Here is a 23002-nt window from a genome sequence, read left to right as displayed (position 1 = left end):
CCCCTGCTAAGAGTATTCCCGTCACACCAATGAAGTTCTTCTTAGATGCTTTCTTTCTCTCTGTCGGCTTTCTTGTTCCGCTCACAAACCCCAGGTGAAGATCACCTTGACCAGAGGGTGTCCTACTTCTTCCTCTTCTCTATCTTAACTCAATTCTTTCCTCTCCCTGAAACTAACCCAGAGCTCCGCAATCCTCCTCCCCACTATGGGCCGACCCAACAGTTAACCCTGTGATACCCAACTAACAGGAACTGTAGCCACAGAAGGATAACAATAGAATTCAGTACAATACAACACATGTAAAACATTGGGAGATATTAGAGGAGTGGAATGCCATCCTCATCACCCTCGCACATGCACAGTTCTTAAAAGTACTTTTCTATTGAGCTTTTATGCACTGCTTTGAAGCTAGCTGGGATCACTGGAGCACACTGTTATCTCTTAATCCCAGCCAGCTCCAGTGCAGTTTTTACTAGCTAGACAGCAGTGGCAGTCGGTCTCCTAGGCAACAAGGTGTAAATAAAAGAAAGTGACAATATCTCAAGAATATGCAAATTGCCTATTCAGAGAGAAAGAGGGCTTGAACTCTATAGCGCCACCTGTTGGAAGTAGCGATCCTACAAGTCACAATCAACCCTTTAACGAGTCTTTCAATATGACTTAGGATAAAAGCCAAATCAGAATCTCAATTCGCAGACACGGTGTTTCGGGCTATTGGCCCTCGTCAGTGCGAAGCATGAGAACTAATTTGGGTAGGTGAGAGGCTCTGGACTGAGGACTAAGTGGTAACGTTTCTCCTTGTGGAGAGTGACATGCCAGCTCTGGCTTGCCAAGGTAAGGAGGCTGATTCACTGTGTTAAAGGGTCGATAGTGATAAGATTGCTGCTTCCAACAGATGGCACTATAGAGTTCAAGTCCTCTTCTTCTCTGAAGACGCAATTTGCAGATTAAATTTTCCATCACACCGGACCACGCCACCTGTGAGTATAATATAAAGTCTTTTTTGGGATCTGCAGAGGGGATTGGGGACTTTCACAGAATTCTACAGGGTGGGCCATGTATATGGATACACCTAAATAAAATGGGATTGGTTGGTGATATCAGCTTCCTGTTTGTTGCACAATAGTATATGGGAGGGGGAAAACTTTTCAAGATGGGTGGTGACCATGGCGGCCATTTTGAAGTTGGCCATTTTGGATCCAACTTTATAAATGGCCCACCCAGGTGTATCCATATAAATAGCTCGCCCGGTAGTATGCTTTCAAATAGGACTTAAATATGCCGGCCCTACTTTACATGGGAAAAATCTGGTGACTGGTTCGCTTTAATTTAGCTATTGTCATTCAGAAGTGTGGAAAAGCAGGGTAAAAATAAATGTTGGAGATGTCGCTGTGGCCATATTAGCTGTCCTTTCACTGATAGAGACAGAACTAAAAATAAGTCCACGCAATATGTTTTAGTGCAATAAATGGAAAATTCGACTACTAATACTGCTTAAATATCATAGTTCAAAAACAGTTCATCAGCCAAAGTGTCATGGCAGCTTTGTCTCTAACGGAACATACGGCTGTGTAGCTATACAGATAGGTTCTCCCCAGACACGTCTTCATTACATCTCCAGTGATTGCCCGGATTCATTTCTAACGTTGGGATCTAACAGAAAACATTGTCTGGGGCTTGTAGTCTTTCTGGTTTCTAACTAGTTTGTAAATGCTCGCAAGCATCTAAAGTCGTAACCTGACATCATTTCCACAGGGGATTACATCATCTGGGTAAGTCATTCGTGCTGTAATTTCCTGCGACATAGAATTTGGGATTTTTTTCCTTATTTTTTTAAACAGAAGCTTGGAAAATGTACAAAAGAGACTTTGTCCGCAGGCTTCATCTGTCCATGATGGACATAAAAGTATATAATAAGAAGCCATGTATAAGTATTACACTGGAGAACCCACCGTTACTCATGGAAAAAATAACAATGTTTCCATCACATTTCTGATATTTATATCTAGAATGCCGCTTTGAATCTGATAAGTTACTGTAGGATCGTCAGCACGGACTGGGATACTTTCACTTATACTTATGAATATTGCACGGTGTGATGAATAGGTGAATACTGCGCACTGGTAAAGCACTGACGCTCCATAATTATCGCCTCTACAGACAAATCTGTTTGTTAAATATTTCCATTTGTCAGTTTATGAATCTATAGGAGGAATAAACAGAGGAACAACATAATGCAGAGGTTTAGAAACATGATCTTGAATTATTATTTTGTGGGGAATACAAGCAGTTAGTAAAGCAGACCGGCTGACAGGTCCTCCTTACAGGGTTGGCTTATGAGATAGACAATAATGGCATTTTGGTAAAATAAGTTATTGATTTTTGATCAACACCAAATACAACTGTCATATTTGCTAGGAATGAGGTTGGTCACCCCATTTTGTGAATGCTGCATGGTCAGGTCATTATAGGGTCATTCCACATCAAGTTGGCCAGTTTTAAAAATCGTCCCCACTCGACCTTCTCTGATTTTGCTGAAAATTTATAAGGATGTACATGTATGTTTGAAAAGAGGTTCTGTAAATTTTTAGGGCCAGATCTCAAATACATTGGGCACTGTTGACCTTTCACTGGAGGTTCCACCAAGCCTGTGGCTTCAGCTAAGAGGATTTTGCAAACTTTGGCACATAGCCATTAGAGTTCTATACTGACTATGATGCTGAAATTTGGCATACTAGCTCAACTTTTGCTGCTAAACACGATAAAATTATTACCGGCTATGACAAAACAATATTTCGGCCGCAATTTTGTGTCAAAGTAGCTTGAAAAACGCGTCGCATAAAATTTATGCCAAACTTTGCCCATATATAACTCAAGACCAAAAACCAATAGTAACTGGTGCTTTGCCCTGTACACCAAACATCTACATGACTTTGCATTGCTGCAATATCACGGTCAAAGCATATGTATTTGTGGAAATATTCACACCCACATATGATGAAAAACTTAAAAAAAACGAATTTTACCTATTTTTAGGTCAAATTTCTCAAAAAGGGTACCCCTAAAATATATTAACTCTAATATCATTAGAAAGAGCACATTTTTCTCTACAAGGATCATTGGTTTTTTTTTTGGAGTCTCTCAGTTTAAGAAATGAAAAATGCCACTGAACATGGTGTTATTTATTAATACGCAATGAATGGTAACTGCACTACTCAAACCCTTGCGTTGGTCCATGGTGGTTATACCACAACCAATTCCCTAAGAATTGGTATTATAATCATATTAAGAGTTGTAATAATGCTGTCTTTCGAGAATTGGCAGCCCCATCGCCTAGGAGCCATGGCCGATAGTCGTGCAAGGCGATCCTCGGGTGGTCTCTTTATCGCAGGTTCCGAAGCCTGAGGGTGGGTGTCTTTGCCTAGGATCCCAAGCCTAATATTGGGTATCTTTTGTTGGTTCCCAAGCCATAATGTTCAGTCTAAGTGGTCTGGAATTGTTGCTGAATTTGCAACATAATCGGTTCAGAGAAGCTGTATTGTCGGCCCATTGCTGTCCAAAAAGGTCCAAATCTTGACATTGGCACCTAAAAGTTGGTCCATTAAGGCTATATCAGACGAATTCGGTGTCTCTGAACGAATGGTCAAACAAGCTCGAAAGCTTAAATGTGAACATGGGATCTTAGCCTTACCTAGAATCAAGTGTGGCAAGAAAGTTTCCGAGGAAGTGAAGAAAAAGGTGCAGGCATTTTTTGAGGATGATGAATTCAGTCGAATGTGCCCTGGTAAAAAAGACTATGTATCAGTGCGAATAGCAGGAGAAAAAAAGCAGATGCAAAAGCGACTATTACTGAGCAATATGAGGGAAATGTTTGTTGCCTATCGGGATCGGAATGGCCCTGAAATTGGATTTTCCAAGTTGTGTGAGCTTCGGCCAAAGTGGTGCGTAACCATTGGATCTGCTGGAACACATTCCGTTTGTGTGTACCATTCACCAAAATGTCAAACTAATGCTTGCAGCATGCCCAATCAATGATGACTACAAAGAGCTCATATGCAAAATGGTCTGTGGAATTGAATCCAAGGACTGTATGCTTGGCCGTTGTGATAAATGCCCGGGTCCTGAAGTTTTAAAAGAATTTCTAGTCAATGTGTTTGTCAACAGTGACCCTGAAGATATTATTGAGTTCAAACAATGGATTCACACTGATCGAGACACGCTTGATACGAAACAACTGACTATAGAAGATTTCATTGAAGAATTGGTTTTGAAAATTTCTAAACTTTGTAGCCATCACTACATCGCCAAGCATCAAAGTTGATATCTGAAATCGTTGAAGGAAAATCTGAGACCTGGAGAGCTTGTGATCCTTATGGACTTTGCTGAAAATTACTCATTTATTGTTCAAGATGCCATTCAAGGTTTCCACTGGGAATATAGTCAAGCTACAGTACACACATTTGTAATTTACTTCAAGGAGTTAAATGGTGAAGCTGCGCAGAACATCAGCTTGTGCATAATCAGTGATTGCTCACGACATGACACAGTTGCAGTCCACACTTTCTTAACAGTAATTGTGGAGTATCTCAAGACTCTCATCTATGGGATTCGTCATATCCACTACTTCAGCGATGGATCTGCAGCCCAGTACAAAAATTTCAAAATTTTTCTCTACTTGTGCCACCACAATGCTGATTTCAATATCAGCGCTGAATGGAATTTTTTTGGTACCAGTCATGGAAAGTCGCCCTGTGATGGGATTGGAGGGACAGCAAAGAGGTTGGCAGCTCGTGCCAGTCTTCAACGCCCAACTGAAAACCAAATACTGACCCCGGTGGATTTATTCAACTTTTGCAACGAGCAACTGCATGGAATCAAGTTTTTTGTTCCAAAAGAAAAAATTGATGAAATACGGGTAGTTCAAGAGGAAAGGTTCAAAGATGGACATACGATTGCTGGAACAAGAGAAAATCACCAGTTTGTGCCAATTGATGACAAAAAGATTTGCATTTCAAGGGTGTCAAATGACCCATCATCTTTCATTGCCCATGTAGATAGATATGTCAGATCAGAAATGCCTTTTGTGCCAATTGCAAACCTCCAGCCAGGGCAATACATTGCCTTCATTTACGATAGGAACTGGTGGATTGGAAATATTTCTGAAATTTCAGTCGACGAGCATGATGCATTAACAAATTTTATGCATCCTCATGGACCAGCTAGCTTCTTTCACTGGCCTGTGAGAAATGATACATGCTGGATTCCCGAGCAGTCAATCATTGCAATAATTTCAGCACAGCTGCAACAGCAATGGGTCGACAATACAGCTTCTCTGAACCGATTATGTTGCAAATTCAGCAACAATTCCAGACCACTTAGACTGAACATTATGGCTTGGGAACCAACAAAAGATACCCAATATTAAGCTTGGGATCCTAGGCAAAGACACCCACCCTCAGGCTTCGGAACCTGCGATAAAGAGACCGCCCGAGGCTCGCCTTGCATGGCTATCGGCCATGGCTCCTAGGCGATGGGGCTGCCAATTCTCGATAGACAGCATTATTACAATTCTTAATACGATTATAATACCAATTCTTAGGGAATTGGTTGTGGTATAACCACCATGGACCAATGCAAGGGTTTGAATAGTGCAGTGACCATTCATTGCGTATTAATAAATAACACCATGTTCAGTGGCATTTTTCATTTCTTAAACTGAGAGACTCCAAAAAAAAAACCAATGATCCTTGTAGAGAAAAATGTGCTCTTTCTAATGATATTAGAGTTAATATATTTTAGGGGTACCCTTTTTGAGAAATTTGACCTAAAAATAGGTAAAATTCGTTTTTTTTAAGTTTTTCATCATATGTGGGTGTGAATATTTCCACAAATACTTATGCTTTGACCGTGATATTGCAGCAATGCAAAGTCATGTAGATGTTTGGTGTACAGGGCAAAGCACCAGTTACTATTGGTTTTTGGTCTTGAGTTATATATGGGCAAAGTTTGGCATAAATTTTATGCGACGCGTTTTTCAAGCTACTTTGACACAAAATTGCGGCCGAAATATTGTTTTGTCATAGCCGGTAATAATTTGATCGTGTTTAGCAGCAAAAGTTGAGCTAGTATGCCAAATTTCAGCATCATAGCCAGTATAGAACTCTAATGGCTGTGTGCCAAAGTTTGCAAAATCCTCTTAGCTGAAGCCGCAGGCTTGGTGGAACTTCCAGTGAAAGGTCAACAGTGCCCAATGTATTTGAGATCTGGCCCTAAAAATTTACAGAACCTCTTTTCAAACATACATGTACATCCTTACAAATTTTCAGCAAAATCGGAGGTCGAGTGGGGACCACTGGTCCACTTGACATGGAATGACCATATAGTCATTAGCGGACCATGTGGCCTGCTGATAAAGCTGAGAGGCAGAGAACACAGTGGCACGGCATTTAGTGTCATCGTCTAGTGGCTGTTGCCACTTTGCTGCAGAGATCAGTGAGAGTCACATTGCCTGAATATCCCTGTCATTGATTTTAGCAAAATACCATTAAAGAGAACCTGACACCATGTCTTCACCATATAAAGTACGGCCACCACCATTAAGGCCTCTTTTAGGCCGGGTTCACATTTGCGTTCGGCTGAGCTGCAGAGGGCTGTGTACTTCTTACGTCAAGCTCCGCCCACTTCTGAACTTCTTTAGCTTAGCTCCGCCTACCTCTGCATGCGTCCTGCATACCTATCTTTAACATTGGGTACACAGGACACGCGGATGCATCATTTTGTCGCGCCCTCAGATCGCACCAGAACTCAACTTGTTGCGTCCCCGTGTGGTCAGCGGGCACGTCAAATGACACATCCGCATGCATCTGCATACATCTGTATGTCCTGAGTACCAAAAGTTAAAGATGGGAATGCAGGACCGATGCAGAAGTAGTCGGAGCTTAACGGAGGAAGTACGCAGCCCTTTTTTTTTTTTTTACAGCATTCTAGTATGCTGTAAAAGAGGCCTTAATGATGTTGGCCGTATTTTATATAGGGGAAACCTGGTGACAGGTTCCCTTTAATATCATTCATGAAACAACTCCTTTAACTTATATTTTTGTACTTACTTAAGGCTTAGAGCAGGGCCTAAGTGAGCGATGCACAGCCTAAGGTCCCTATCAGAGTCCTTCTCAGGACCTCCGTCAGGCAGGACACAAAGTATCAGTTTTGTCCAGATGGTTTATTTAAATAAAATCAAATGATTATGAGAACACTCTGCAAGACATAATCCACCAAGTTTCTTATCATCCAGCTCCAGCTCCTCATATTTCTGCCCTAGATATAAATATTTTTCCTCTTCTGATAAATATTTGGGTTTCCAAGAAAATATTTAACCTTGTATGAACTGAGCTTGTTAATTTTTGCTATAAATTATTGTGAGATTTAAAGGGGTTATTGCATTTATTGCAAAATGCTTCTAAGAACCAGCAACTTCCAATTTACCTTTTATTAAAAATGCTCACCATCATCAGGAAAGGAGGGATGTTTAATTTTATTATTTACTGCTTGTTACCTTGGTTACCAGCCACCTCTGCAGTCTATCATTGGTGGCAAGTTACCTATGCAAGAAGTACAACACTGATAAGCTCTTTGCTACAGAGCTTGTAAGTGCTGCTCTAAAGCTGGCCATGGATCTGGCAAACTTTCTGATCCTGAGCTCCTCCAATGATGCAGAGGCAAAGCTTCTGGTAATTTGGATTAAAGAGATTGTTCACTATTTAACATTAATGACCTATAATTAGGATAGGTCTTCAATGTCTGTTCGGTGAGGGTACAACACCCTGCAGCCCCACTGATCAGTCATACCTCCCAACTTTTGAAGAAGGTAAGGAGGGACAAAGTTTGCGCGCACGCAGCAAATTTTAGGCCACGCATCTGACCACACCCATTTCACAACTTGTCACACCCATATTCACGCCCTAACCACACCCATTTAGCACTGCGTATCACACTTTCATAAACAATAATTATGAACAAAAAATATGGCCACACAGTGCTCCATACTGTATAATGGCCACACAGTGCTCCATACTGTATAGTGGCCACACATGATGCTCCATACTGTATAATGGCCACACGGTGCTCCATACTGTATAATGGCCACACATGATGCTCCATACTGTATAATGGCCACACATGATGTTCAATACTGTATAATGTCCACACAGTGCTCCATACTGCATAATGGCCACAAAGTGCTCCATACTGTATAATGGCCCCACATAGTGCTCCATACTGTATAATGGCCACAGTGCTCCAGACTGTATAATGGCCACAAAGTGCTCCATACTGTATAATGGCCACACATTATGCTCTATACTGCATAATGGCCACAGAATGCTCCATACTGTATAATGGCCACACAGTGCTCCATACTGTATAATGGCCACACTGCTCCATGCTGTATAATGGCCACACATGATGCTCTATACTGTATAATGGCCACACAGTGCTCCATACTGTATAATGGCCCCATATAGTGCTACATACTGTATAATGGCTACACATGATGTTCAATACTCTATAATGGCCACACAGTGCTCCATACTGTATAATGGCCACACATGATGCTCAATACTATATAATGGCCACACAGTGCTCCATACTGTATAATGGCCCCACATAGTGCTCCATGCTGTATAATGGTCACAGATGATGCTCAATACTGCATAATGGCCACACAGTGCTCCATACTGTATAATGGCCACACATTATGCTCCATACTGTATAATGGCCACACAGTGCTCCATACTGTATAATGGCCACACATGATGCTCCATACTGTATAATGGCCACACAGTGCTCCATACTGTAAAATGGCCCCACATAGTGCTCCATACTGTATAATTGCCACACAGTGCTCCATATTGTATAATGGCCACACAGTGCTCCATACTGTATAATGGCCACACATGATGCTCCATACTGTATAATGGCCACACAGTGCTCCATACTGTATAATGGCCACACATGATGCTCAATACTGTATAATGGCCACACATGATGCTCCATACTGTATAATGGCCACACATGATGTTCAATACTGTATAATGGCCACACAGTGCTCCATACTGTATAATGGCCGCACATGATGCTCCATACTGTATAATGGCCACACAGTGCTCCATACTGTATAATGGCCACACAGTGCTCCATACTGTATAATGGCCCACACAGTGCTCCATGCTGTATAATGGACACTCATGATGCTCAATACTGTATAATGGCCACACATGATGCTCCATACTGTATACTGGCCACACATGATGCTCTATACTGTATAATGGCCACACAGTGCTCCATACTGTGTAATCGTCCCACATAGTGCTCCATACTGTATAATGGCCACACATGATGTTCAATACTGTATAATGGCCCCACAGTGCTCCATACTGTATAATGGCCACACATGATGCTCAATACTGTATAATGGCCGCACAGTGCTCCATACTGTATAATGGCCCCACATAGTGCTCCATACTGTATAATGGTCACACATGATGCTCAATACTGCATAATGGCCACACAGTGCTCCATACTGTATAATGGCCACACATAGTGCTCCGTAATGTATAATGGCCACACATGATGTTCAATACTGTATAATGGCCACACAGTGCTCCATACTGTATAATGGTCCCACATGATGCTCAATACTGTATAATGGCCACACAGTGCTCCATACTATTTAATGGCCACACATGATGCTACGTAGAGTATAATGGCCCCACAAGATGCTGCGTACAGTATAATGGCCCCTCGTGATGTTCCATACAGTATGATGGGCCCACATGATGTTTCATACTGTATAATGGCCACACATGATGCTTTGTACAGTATAATGGTCCCACATGATGCTGAATACAGTATAATGGCTCCACATGATGCTCAATACAGTATAATGGGCCTACATGATGCTGCATACTGAATAATGGCCTCACATGATGCTTCGTACAATATAATGGCCACACATTATGCTCCATATTGTATAATGGCCCCACATGATCCTGGGTACAGTACAATGTTCCCACATGATGCTGCGTACAGTATAATGGCCACACATAGTTACCCCACCCCCATCATTGCCTTCTCCATCACCACCTAACTACACACACCTCACTGCGCTCCCCGCAGCAGCCAGCAGCTTCCTCTCCTGCGGCGCTGAATGATATCATCCAGCCGTGCCACTGACTGCTCACATCACTGCAGCTCCGGTATGCCGCTGATAAAAGACCTCTCCGTATCTCCTGTGCCAGTCAGTGTCAGAGCAAGGAGCAATATCTGCTCCAATCCGACACAGCTAGCAATCATGCAAGCAGTTTAAAGTGGCGGTACATTTGGTCTGAGGCCATGCGGGAAAAGGAGGATCCCGGCCAGGACAGCAGGACAGAGTCTCAAAATTGGGACTGTCCTGCTGGATCTGGGACGGTTGGGAGTTATGCACACGCAACTCTGCTCCGTACACCTCATAAACACCCGGCTTCGCTCCATACACCTCATACACATGTGGCTCCTCTCCGTACACCTCATACACACGCGGCTCCACTCCGTACACCTCGTACACACACGGCTCTGCTCCACACACTTTGTACACACGGCTCTGCTCTGTACACCTCATACACACACAGCTCCGCACACCTCGTACACACACGGCTCTGCTCCACACACTTTGTTGACACACGGCTCCGCTCCGAACACCTCGTACACACACGGCTCCGCTCCGTACACATCATACACACACAGCTTGGCTCTGTGCACCTCGTACACACACTGCTCCCCTCCGTACACCTTGTACACACAGGGCTCCGCTCCGTACACCTCATACACACACGACTCTGCTACATCCACACTGTAAACCCCTCTTGACCCCACACATAAACTTACCCTCATCCAGCACCACGACAACCAGCACAGCAGAGTCGTGCATGCACGGAGGCCCCTGATCATGTGACCCTGACTCCTCCCCTCCTGTGACCTCATCACAGGTCCTGTGCACATAGAACAGCCATCTGGATGTTGTACAAAGAAAAGCTGCAGAGGAAGTTTCCCGATGTCTCTTAGCAACCAGTCAGTGAATGCATCACAGTCAGAGCAGTGCGGGAAAACTAAGATCCCGGCTGTGACCGTGGGGCAGACTCTCAAAATCGGGACTGCCCGCTGGATCCGGGATGGTTGGGAGGTCTGGATCAGCTGTTCTAGGTGCTGCCGAAACCACTCTCTTATGGAGCTGCTCCATCCACTGATTGTGGCCGCAGCTAGGTACTGCACTTCCATCCCTTATTGATTTTAAAACAGGGTGGATGTGCAGTACCCGCCTCCGGCTACTATCAGTAGACTGAGCAGATCCGGCCGCCAGCGCCATCTAGAACGGCTGTTCGGTGGGGCCGCAGGGTGTCACACCCTCACCAATCAGACATTGATGACTTTTCCTGAGGATAGGTCATCAATGTTAAAGTAGTGGACAACCTCTTTAAGTGTGACGGAACGTATTCATACCCCTTTAAATTTTTCACTTTTGTTTCATTGCAGCCATTTGGTAAATTCAAAAAAGTTCATTTTTTTCATTAATGTACACTCTGCACCCCATCTTGACTGAAAAAAACAGAAATGTAGTAATATTTGCAAATTTATTTGAAAAGAAAAACTGATACATCACATGGTCATAAGTATTCAGACCCTTTTTCTCAGTATTGAGTAGAAGCACCCTTTTGAGCTAGTACAGCCATGAGTCTTCTCGGGAATGATGCAACAAGTTTTTCACACCTGGATTTGGGGATCCTCTGCCATTCTTCCTTGAAGATCCTCTCTAGTTCCGTCAGGTTGGATGGTGAACGTTGGTGGATAGCCATTTTCAGGTTCTCTCCAGAGATGCTCAATTGGGTCTAGGTCAGGGCTCTGGTTGGGCCAGTCAAGAATGGTCTCAGAGTTGTTCTGAGCCACTCCTTTGTTATTTTAGCTGTGTGCTTAGGGTCATTGTCTTGTTGGAAGGTGAACCTTCGGCCAAGTCTGAGGTCCAGAGCACTCTGGAAGAGGTTATCATCCAGGATATCTCTGTACTTGGCTGCATTCATGTTTCCTTCAATAACAACCAGTCATCCTGTCCCTGCAGCAGACAAACACCCCCATAGCATGATGCTGCCACCACCATGTTTCACTGTTGGGATTGTACTTGGCAGGAGATGAGCAGTGTCTGGTTTGCTCCACACATACCCCTTAGAATTATAACCAAAAAGGTCTATCTTTGTCTGATCAGACCAGAGAATCTTATTTCTCATAGTCTGGGAGTCCTTCATGTGTTTTTTAGCAAACTCTATGCAGACTTTCATATGTCTTGCACTGAGGAGAGACTTCCATTGGGCCACTCTGCCATAAAGGCCCGACTGGTGGAGGGCTGCAGTGATAGTTGACTTTGTGGAACTTTCTCCCATCTCCCTACTGCATCTCTGGAGCTCAGCCACAGTGATCTTGGGGTTCTTCTTTACCTCTCTCACCAAGGCTCTTCTCCCAGGATTGCTCAGATTGACTGGACGGCCCGGTCTAGGAAGACTTCTGGTGGTCCCAAACTTCTTCCATTTAAGGATTATGGAGGCCACTGTGCTCTTAGGAACCTTGAGTGCTGCAGAAATTATGTTATAACCTTGGACAGATCTGTGCCTTGCCACAATTCTGTCTCTGAGCTCCTTGGCCAGTTCCTTTGACCTCATGATTCTCATTTGGTCTGACATGCACTGTGAGCTGTGAGGTCTTACATAGACAGGTGTGTGCCTTTCCAAATCAAGTCCTATTAGTTTAATTAAACACAGCTGAACTCCAATGAAGGAGTAGAACCATCTCAAGGATCATCACAAGGAAATGGATAGCAAGAATACTTTCCGTACCCACTGTATGCTATATAATAATGTAAAAGATTTATAAAGAAGTAAAAGAATAACGAGAAGTGTGCATAACAACTTCTAAAACTGTGACCTAAATGTACAGATGTATCTGAGTGGAATTTATTGCTTATTTTTTTTGTGCGCCTTGAGAACTCAGGTGGGTAAAGCAATTAGTTTACCTGCACGTCTTCTGAAATCCACATATAAAGATGTCTTCGCACATTGAACTCACCTCAAAAACAGCTAGAGGGAGCAGGGAGCAATCTGATTTTTGTAAACTATATCAAAACTAATAAAAAAACAAGTAATGTACACAAAATATGAAAAAAACTATGGTACATTAGATAACTAGATCAGGAAACCTTAATATCAAAAAAATTCTGATAATGCAAATTCTTATTACTTTTTGATAACTAGAGCTGAAAAAAATTAATTTTCTTGCTTGACAGAAAAATCGAAAGATGACTACGGTACTTCTAATGGGCAATTGACTGTGCTGCATCCTAGCCTTATCTTTTTTCATACATTGTATCAGAGCATGGTAAACAACTGGCCCAATGATTATTATGTAACACAGCTGCTGACATTAGACACATAAGTACAAACAAGTAGTTGCATCTTTGGCCAACAGTGATGTATGATATGCAGAAATGAGCAGTTAGGATAGATTAGTGGGACAGGTATTGTAGACTTGTCCCAACCATTTGTGAATTATGATATTACAAAACTTGTGAGCTAAGGCCTGTTTTCTGTGTGAACATATGTGATGTCATATGTCCCTTATGTGCTGCATCATCATTACTTATCAGTCTGCTCCAGCTTGTCATATCGCTGCGTCACTGGTAAACATTTTATGCCAATATATTTCACACTGATATGTCTTCTTGTTTATGTATTTTAGGTTATGCAGTTAGATTCACCTAAAATTTGCACTGTACCAGGAGTAGTAGCAGGGTCAGCCTATACAACAACTAAAACTGTTTCACTAATGAAACTGTTCTCTGAGGGCCTCCTATTGCCAACTATGCAGACAGGTAAATCTATCCCTGTCCTTATAGACAAAAATGACATTGAGTTAAAGGGGTTGTCCAGGATTGGGGTTCAAGTCTGCAGTCACTCTATACCAGTTTATGTGGCTGTAGACTTGTGAAGTCTCCGAGCGCGCACCTGGACAAAATGTCAGGATTCTCCAGTGCCAGGAGTGGGCAATCATGTGACTGCAAGCATGTGATTTGCATACTTCTGACTATATGTGACTAGATCACTTGTATTGAACGAGGTCGTGCACATCTAGTCACCAGGTGACCACATATATCGCATACTTGCGGTTTCTCGCACGGCTGCTCCAAGTGCTGGCATCAGAGAATCCAGACAGCGTGCTCTGCGCATGATATGAGGATTCACAAGTCTGTAGTCACAGAGAGTGGCCGCATATTTGAACCCCAAGCCTGGAGCCTCTTTCAGCCTTATTTTTTCCCAGAGGTTTTATTATATTATTATATAACACTTTGTTAGTTGGGCAACAATCCTTTACTGAGGCATAATTACTTGAATGTCTTTCTAGCCCTAGCCAAAAGCACCAGCAGTCATGAGGCAGTAATGAAGGGAACCACCAGCTTTATTTATGCGGAGATTGCCTGACAAACGTGCCATCCTCGCATGTTTTGTGGCTATCTCACAGCCGTGAAACATGCAGCAGTGGGAACTTGAACAGGTCACTCGAGCACCAGCACTACTTGGTGCATACCCAAGCACCCGGGGGAAACTCGAGTAACGAGCACTTGCACTCATCACTACTTATATCCATAAAGAATGATGATAAACAACAAGTTACTAAATCATTTGTGGGAAAAAAAAGACTATTAAGTATCTGCCAAATACATGAGCTCACTGAGGTTACTGGAGTTCCTCTTTAGGCAGATCTGGCTGTTCAGAATTAGAAGAGTGGTTTCAGTAGGTAGTTTATTGATATTCAACATGCAACAGTGTCTACGGTGATTTCATCAAAGCAAATAAGAGAAATAATTTTAGCAAAGGGCAGGAGTGGGCGAGATACATCGTCAAGCCAAAACTGATATATGGGGATGGATTCAGATGTGCAGAGCTAAGCAGATGTGATGATGAGAATTACATATTAACGTGGCAGTAATATGGGAAGCTCTTAGGAAAGATTCAACACCTTCATAGGACTCCTGTACATAGAATCCCTATAGGTCTGCAATACAGGCCAGGCTGTAGGTACTCCAATTGCTATTAATCATTTGGGTGTTTTTACCAGTTACTTTTCTTTTGTGGTATTCAGTTCTTTTTTTTTTCCAAAGTCTTCAAAATACTGCATGTGGATTGAATTTCGCGCCATGTCAAAGATACTCTTTTTTAACTTCTTTTTGCATCTTTTTAGAGCAAAAAGTTGCATGATCCTTTAAAATATCGAATGGTAGTCTTTAGCTGTGCAAAAATAAAATACAATCAGACAGATGTGTGCTCCTGTAAGGAACTGGTGTACAATTGTGCAGGTTTTTTTTTTTGTTTTTTTTTTGAAAAGTCACAAATAATTAAGTAGGTAAAAACATCTGGATAAGGAAAACCATTGTCATAAAAAAACAGACAAAACCAAGTAAAGTTACCGTAACTTAAAAAAAGGCAAGTAAATAATGAATCAGGTGAAAACAGAAAACTCACTATTAGATCCATTTTTACTCCAGAAAAAAAGGTTCACAAGCAATGAAAAATTGGGGTCTTTCTGTGCTACAGTATGGAGCTACAAGTAGGTACTGTCTTTGTTGCCTACAAGAAATGGGCTCCTTGTCAGATTCTATAAAAATTGGAAATTCTGCAGCAGGGTGGCTCAGTGGTTAGCACTCTAGCCATGCATCGCTGGGGTCCTGAGGTCAAATCCCACCAAGCACAGCATCTGGAAGGAACTTGTATGTTATCCCTGTGTTTGCGTGGATTTCCTTCAAAGACATACTGTTAATGAGTCTTGACTGTGAGCCCAATGTGGACAGGGATGATAATGTCTGTAAAGCGCTGTGGAATTAATGGCGCTATATAAGTGAATAAAAATAAAAATACTGACCTGTATTGCACACCGAGGCTGTACAGCTCCATACTCCAATCCATGAATAGCATATACATAGCATTGATAACTAGATACCATTTGATAACATTTATTATAACTCTAAACTGATCTGACAACTTTTGGAAAACAAAACATTATATTAGACAACATGTATATTACTACTTGTTATTAATTTGTTCCTGCAGATCATAATAGAAGAGTTGGAGAATCAAAAACGGAATATCACGCTAACCATCACAGAGCGCCTGAAGGATTATCACGACCTCATGCAAGTGAAGACAGGACTCAGCCTGGAAGTGGCAGCTTATAGGTAATGGGAACTTGGAAGATATCTCTTCTGCTAACCTAAATTCCTTTGAATAAAGAATTCTGATATTGGAAGGTTTTGCAGGAAATCAAATTTTTTATGTAGGCTGAGATTTGAAATGGTAAGAGAGGATACACTTATTTTTGAACAACTGGGTATCTAAGCCCACTTATTAGAAAGTGATATAGCAAATGGTCGGATAATTAAAATATTACTTTTGTGGTGCAGGAGTTACAATCGCACCCAGGTCGTAGAGTCTAGTAGAGGCACAAAAGGTCCCTTTGTCCCATATGAAAAGCCTAGTACTATTAAAGTACTATTAAAGGGAATCTGTCACCCCAAAAATCGTATCTGAGCTAAGCCCTCCGGCATCAGGGGCTTATCTACAGCATTCTGTAATGCTGTAGATAAACCCCCAATGTAACCTGAAAGATGAGAAATAAAGGTGAGCATAATCTAACCTTTATTTCTCATCTTTCAGGTTACATCGGGGGCTTATCTACACCATTACAGAATGCTGTAGATAAGCCCCTGATGCCGGAGGGCTTAGCTCAGATACGATTTTTGGGGTGACAGATTCCCTTTAAAGACCCATAATAGTTGGGGGCCCAGTTAGAGTTTTTGCATTGGTGCCGATGAGCTTCAGGTTATGCCACTTGCAGTAAACTTCCTTAATCTGATGTAAATCCTGACTCCTCCATTGTCAGTCCTTAGGATAATTAAGCCAAAAAATAAAATAAGCCTAAAACACTAAACAAAGAACACAGAACAAACAGAATATAAAAGCACGAGGTGCACCTCTACCGTCACAGTCAGATCCGAGTGAAAATATAACTGAGGATATTCATACGAGTGGCACCTACCCATTTATAAATTTGAGTAAGAGCATTCATTTTTTTAATAAGATGATTATGATATTATATTCCTTCTTGCAAGTTTGTCTGATCCTATGGGGATGAGTATGATTTCATCTTATCTTTTAAATAGATGCCACTGAAACTAATTATCTTGAGGTTAAAATTCCCAGTTACTAATGTGCCGGTTTGTTATTGGGTTGAGTGGAGGTGAGTAGGACTCTGTTGAATTTCACCTTGGAATTTATTTAATGGGGTAGGTGTCACTGGTGTCAACATACTCGGCTGTTTTTTTTAACCCGGATCTGACTGTGCCAATAGAGGTGCTCTGGATCCTGTGTAGTGTGACCCCGGCTGTACTGGTATGTACCCAGTTTTCCATGTGTGAATACAGTTTTACCCTCTTTAATAAACCGTTTTAATAAACTGTTGTTATTTTCTCCACGTGGACAATTTTCTGTGTGGGCAGCTTTCCCTGTGGCAATTTTCCTGTGGGCATTCATGGCTGTGGGCTTTTTTCTGTGGCCATTTTTCCTTTGGGTATATTTCACGTAATCGGCAATTACCTGTCACGCACAATAAAGATACATTTATTGATGTAATAATTTTGCTAAATCTTACCTTTGTCAACCTCATCTCTGTTCATGCAAAGAAAATCAAATCTGATATTCCACGTGGTCACTCATGTTCGACTAGGTTGTCTATGGCCAACTAGTAAAATTGATTTTGGAGGCCAACCCTAGAGCTAAATGTAAATATTACTTGATTTTACCGATTTGTGTCCATCACATTCCCCATACACTTTAGGGAAAAGGTGGCCGTGTTTTTTGTGACTACGTGTCCATGTATGTGGAGAACATGATGGATGGGAACGGTGGATGGCATTGGAGAAAGTTACTGTATGGTTGGAAGTTGTGAGGAGCTGTGTGAGAAATGGGCACAGACATGAAGTAGAAGGGTTTTCCAGTGCAAATGGGACAATGTATTGGAATGGTATTGTAGGGGCAAAAGGGGCAATAAACAGGCAGGGAAGGAGGGCATAATGTTCCAAGACTATGTCAGGGGGTCTGTTGGGGATGGGTGACAGACAGTAGGAAGAGGCTCTGAAGGTGCTGTGGAGACCCTGGTTTAGTGGCTCACCAACATATCACTGGTTCCAAGTTAAGTCAACCCAAGTCTGTATGTAAATTACATTTTAATGAAATGTTTATCTAAGTCTTTTGTTATGTGTATTTAAAAAAGCAATGTAGACAGGGGCTTATCTCCTTGTAATGGAAGTGATTGGTTAAGGTAGAGATCTTCCTTGCTATTGTAAAACCTGTTCGAAAAGAGGATAGAACATGAATTTTCATATTCTTCAGAGCTTCTCCTGAACACACCACAACACAGCTCAACACCTAGGCATAGCTGAATTTTCTAAGATGTATCAAAACATAGTATCTCCCTAATAAAATACACTTCACACAAAAATAAATTTAGCTAAAATTGTCATTGAACTCTATGGAGTTCAATTGATACGACCATCATACAAATGTTGAAATGTGGCCACCAGCATCCAAATATGACTGTATCTCTGCATAATATGGCATATATAAACAGGATTTTATCAGCTCCTTATATATGAACTTGTTTTCTCTGGTTGCATGGAAAAATCCCTAGAGCCAAAAAACAGAAGTATCCAAAGCTCCAGATTAGAAACGTCTTCATTCAGTTATCAAAAAGTTGTAAAGTCCAGCAGAAAGTAGTGCGCAGACACAACTCAAAAGTGTTTCCAAAGCATAATACTGTACGTCCTTAGTCAGGGCCATGGGAAGACCAAAGTCCCTTCTGCTACATAAAAAGTATCAGTATTGTAAATGATACATGGTAGGTGGGGTGTCCCGATACACATTTGGAACTGGAGCTCAGGGGCTATAAGCACCAACCACCTCAATGGCCTCTGTGGAGCGTAAACTATGAGATGCATATGTTCTGCAATGGAATCTCAACCCTCCATACTATTTTCATGACTCTAATCCTGGACCAAGGTGCATAGTACTAAATATAAGCAGTGACGTGAGGTCCAGGCCCCTGCTAAACATTGCGTTTATGGCTGGATATAAATCTGTTTCCCTTTGTGTTTTTGGTAACGAGGTGCTCTTACCCACTTTTTGTTACTGTTTGAATGATCGTTATTATTTATGGTCGCTGCCGGTAGAGATGCATGAGGCAAATGTAAAGTGAGTCTCCCCACTTCTACAGCCACCTGTCCTCAGGTTCATGTTACAGTGCAAATGGCCGTCGTTTTCCCTCTGGGTGTGGTTGGTATGTTGGCTATCATTTTTTTGTTCACACCTCACATGCTGAAAAAACATTATCTCTAGTCAGAGAGCAGTGAGTCAGTTTCCGAATCCCAGTAGGATGGTGTCACGTATGAGTCTGCTTTTATTTTGGGTCTACATTCTCAGGGCTTAAAGCTTCAGATTAGTTTTTAGCCCCTGTTGCCACATGTATGAGGTCTCTCTACTTATTTAGAGTTCTCTATGGCTGCACAAACCACTCACAACTGTAGTGAGATCCTCCGGACCATCTGTCAATCATTTATCATCTGGACAAAAGTTCTTCAGCCTGAAGCTAAGAGTGTACACTGGGCTCCATGACACAAGGCGCTATACATTCATGGGGGACCACATAAATATTAATTCAATCACACATTTCTAAATCTTAAGTAACTATAAGCAGTTGTCCAGTTATTCTCAGATTGCCCATATATTTTAGTATAAAGTTAGCTGAACCAACCAATTTAGGAACAATGACTACCCTATGTCCATAGGGGCCTGACAACCTTACTCCGGCCGCACAATGCCAGGGAAAATATGAATAGATATCTTAAATATCAATACTTGATCCGTTTCTTTTCATAGGATATAAGTTGTCACCAGAGGTGTCTGGAGGTCGTCGACTCCCCTCTCCCCATTGAAGACATGTACACTCTGCTGATCTTAGCTCATATGGCCACCTTAAGACTTTATATAAAGTTTTTTTTGTAATGTTTGAACAATTCCCTGTATTACTAAGATTTAAGGAAATCTGTGAATAGGACTTACCTCCCCCCCAAAAAAACTGTTTGTATGGTCATGTTGCTCTCTGAAATTTAATGTCATCCAGGCCTTTACTTCTACTTAACAACAACCTATATAGAAAGAAACACCAGAGATAATAATTTTTATAAACTGAGGAAAAACACTATAGAAATGAACCCTTAAAAAATTCCATCAGACCAGATTATATTAAATAAAATATATTTTTTTATTAAAAATAAATTGCAATCACAAAAAACATCACCAAAACATATGGAAATTTTTATTATTACTAAAATTGTATAATCTACAACAGATATTTATTTATTAAGAATATAAAACATACAACTATAGATAATATGTATCTCCTCCAATCGAGGTTTACTTAGGGATAGATAAAAAAATATCGCTCACTGCTTCATCAGGTGATTGCAATTTATTTTTAATAAAAAAATATATTTTATTTAATATAATCTGGTCTGATGGAATTTTTTAAGGGTTCTTTACTTCTACTTCACTGAAAAATCCCACTTTTATTTTAAATGCAAATGAGGCTTAATTGCTCTGGGAGTGTCAAAGCACTTTACAAGCCCTCCTCTGCTTGACTAACACCTCTTTTACTGCTGGAGACAAGGGGACTTGCTTGGACTTTCTCAAAGGACTTAAAGGGAGTTTGTCAACAGGTTTTTGCTACCCCATCTGAGAGCAGCATCATGTAGGGGCAGGGACCCTGATTCCAGCGATGTGTCACTTACTAGGCTGTTTGCTGTCATTTTGATGTTTTATCTGCTGCAGATCTACCAAATGCTGAGCTCTGTATAGCCCCTCCCACACCACTGATTGGCAACTTTCTGTGTACACTGTGCATAGGCAGAAAGCGGCCAATCTGTTGGAGGCAGGGTTATACAGAACTCATGGATATGCTTGCCTATTAACTACCTGACAGCGGGTTTACCAGTCCTTTAATGATAATCTTCTGCAGATAAAACAGATATTTTACCAAAACTACACTACGCAGCCCAGTAAGTAATATTGTCAATCATCTGCAGAGGCATTGGAAGAAGCTGACAGGGCAGTTGTGTCTCCAGGTCTGTTCTCCGGGCAGCTCTTCGAACTATATTTTCTCTGAAACGCAAGAGAGTTTCAGTGAAAAAATTGTGCAGCCACGGCTCTCATACATGCTGCTCGCGGTTTGGGCGGCATTAATCAGGTGCCTGGTTCCCTTTACAACAGATAGTTCATGTAAGATAATTTATGTAGCATACAAGTGTAGGATGAGGTGTGATAACCATCAGGGGATTAGATACAGCCAACAATATAGTATGGGCATCATGGGAAGCTACTGGCCTTAACACAAGACCTGTAACCTGGCCACCAGCCTACTATAGTGCCTTTCTGTGTGACAAAGGGCCATCGTAGGTATCAAGGCCCACGTGCAACCGCTATCTCTGCACTTCCTACAGCTAGGCGGTTCTATAAGGTTGAAGGTGGTTTGGGTGGCTTTAATTCCCCTTCCAACAACTTTTCTTTTCAGATCACTCATTGGATGATATCTGATGCATGTAAACATAGCATTTCACCATATTTAGTTTGCATATTACACAGCTTTGAGCTGCATGGTTTTACCCTATTTTTTCTCATTAATCATGTGGTCTTTAATTCTCACAGAGCACTATTGGAGGCCGAAAGCAAAACGGGCGCAGTGATCTGGACAGAACATTCAGTTCGGGACAGGCCTGCAGGTAAGATAAACCTGTTATCTGAATCAGAGCCTGGCTGCATGATTGCAACCAGGTACAGTTTTCTCTGGGGACCAGAGACGAGACTATTCCAGCTCCAACCCCAGCCAGCCCTCTCCATCATTGCTTCAGGCTATTGACAAGTCTCTCCCTTGTGTGAACATAGGGACAGACCTGTCAAACATCTCTAGAAGCTCTTGGAGAAGCCGTTCAGGGCAGAGCCGGACTAGCCTCATCTCTAGGTATGGCCCCAGTTGGATCGTTAAAGTATATTTTTTCTGAAAAATAGGAGAATGTCAAATTGCTCACATCATTCCTCCAGTTTCATCAGCAGAATACAGACTACAGGCTCCTTTATGACAGTCAATAGACTACCATAACCCACACAGTTTGAAGGGAACATATTTAAAGTACAGTATATTTTTGACTGTCAATCCAGCTCTGTTTTTGGAACACTTTAAGGGTATTCTTCAGGCCATTTTACCATTCCACAATTCCCATACTTAATAACAACATATTGTATATTCTCAGTAATTATGTGTAATTTAAATGCATTTAATAGTTTATTTTGGAATAGAGTGTGCTAGTAATATGCCACTGTGTATATTGTGTATATACAGTCATATGAAAAAGTTTGGGCACCCCTATTAATGTTAACCTTTTTTCTTTATAACAATTTGGGTTTTTGCAACAGATTTTTCAGTTTCATATATTTAATAACTGATGGACTCAGTAATATTTCTGGATTGAAATTAGGTTTATTGTACTAACAGAAAATGTGCAATCTGCAATTAAACAAAATTTGACTGGTGCAAAAGTATGGGCACCTCAACATAAAAGTGACATTAACATTTTGTAGATCCTCCTTTTGCAAAAATAACAGCCTCTATTCGCTTCCTGTAGCTTTTAATGAGTTCATGGATCCTGGATTAAGGTATTTTTGACCATTCCTGTTTTCAAAACAATTCCAGTTCAGTTAAGTTTGATGGTCGCTGAGCATGGACAGCCCTCTTCAAATGATCCCACAGATGTTCAATGATATTCAGG

The 23002-nt window shown here is 41.5% G+C and overlaps 1 protein-coding gene across 1 annotated transcript in view; it reads left to right on the top strand.

Annotated features, from left to right (window-relative positions):
* SYNM (synemin) overlaps positions 1-23002 on the top strand; it is a 59697-nt gene that overhangs the window by 22022 nt on the left and 14673 nt on the right. Inside the window, exons 2-3 of the mRNA XM_077263387.1 lie at positions 16182-16306; positions 21885-21958. Of these exons, the coding sequence (XP_077119502.1) occupies positions 16182-16306; positions 21885-21958 (199 nt within the window). The remainder of the gene's footprint in view (positions 1-16181; positions 16307-21884; positions 21959-23002) is intronic.

Source organism: Ranitomeya variabilis, chromosome 5 (assembly GCF_051348905.1).
Source record: "Ranitomeya variabilis isolate aRanVar5 chromosome 5, aRanVar5.hap1, whole genome shotgun sequence".
Taxonomy (NCBI): Eukaryota; Metazoa; Chordata; class Amphibia; order Anura; family Dendrobatidae; genus Ranitomeya; species Ranitomeya variabilis.
This window is presented reverse-complemented; position numbering and strand designations above follow the sequence as displayed.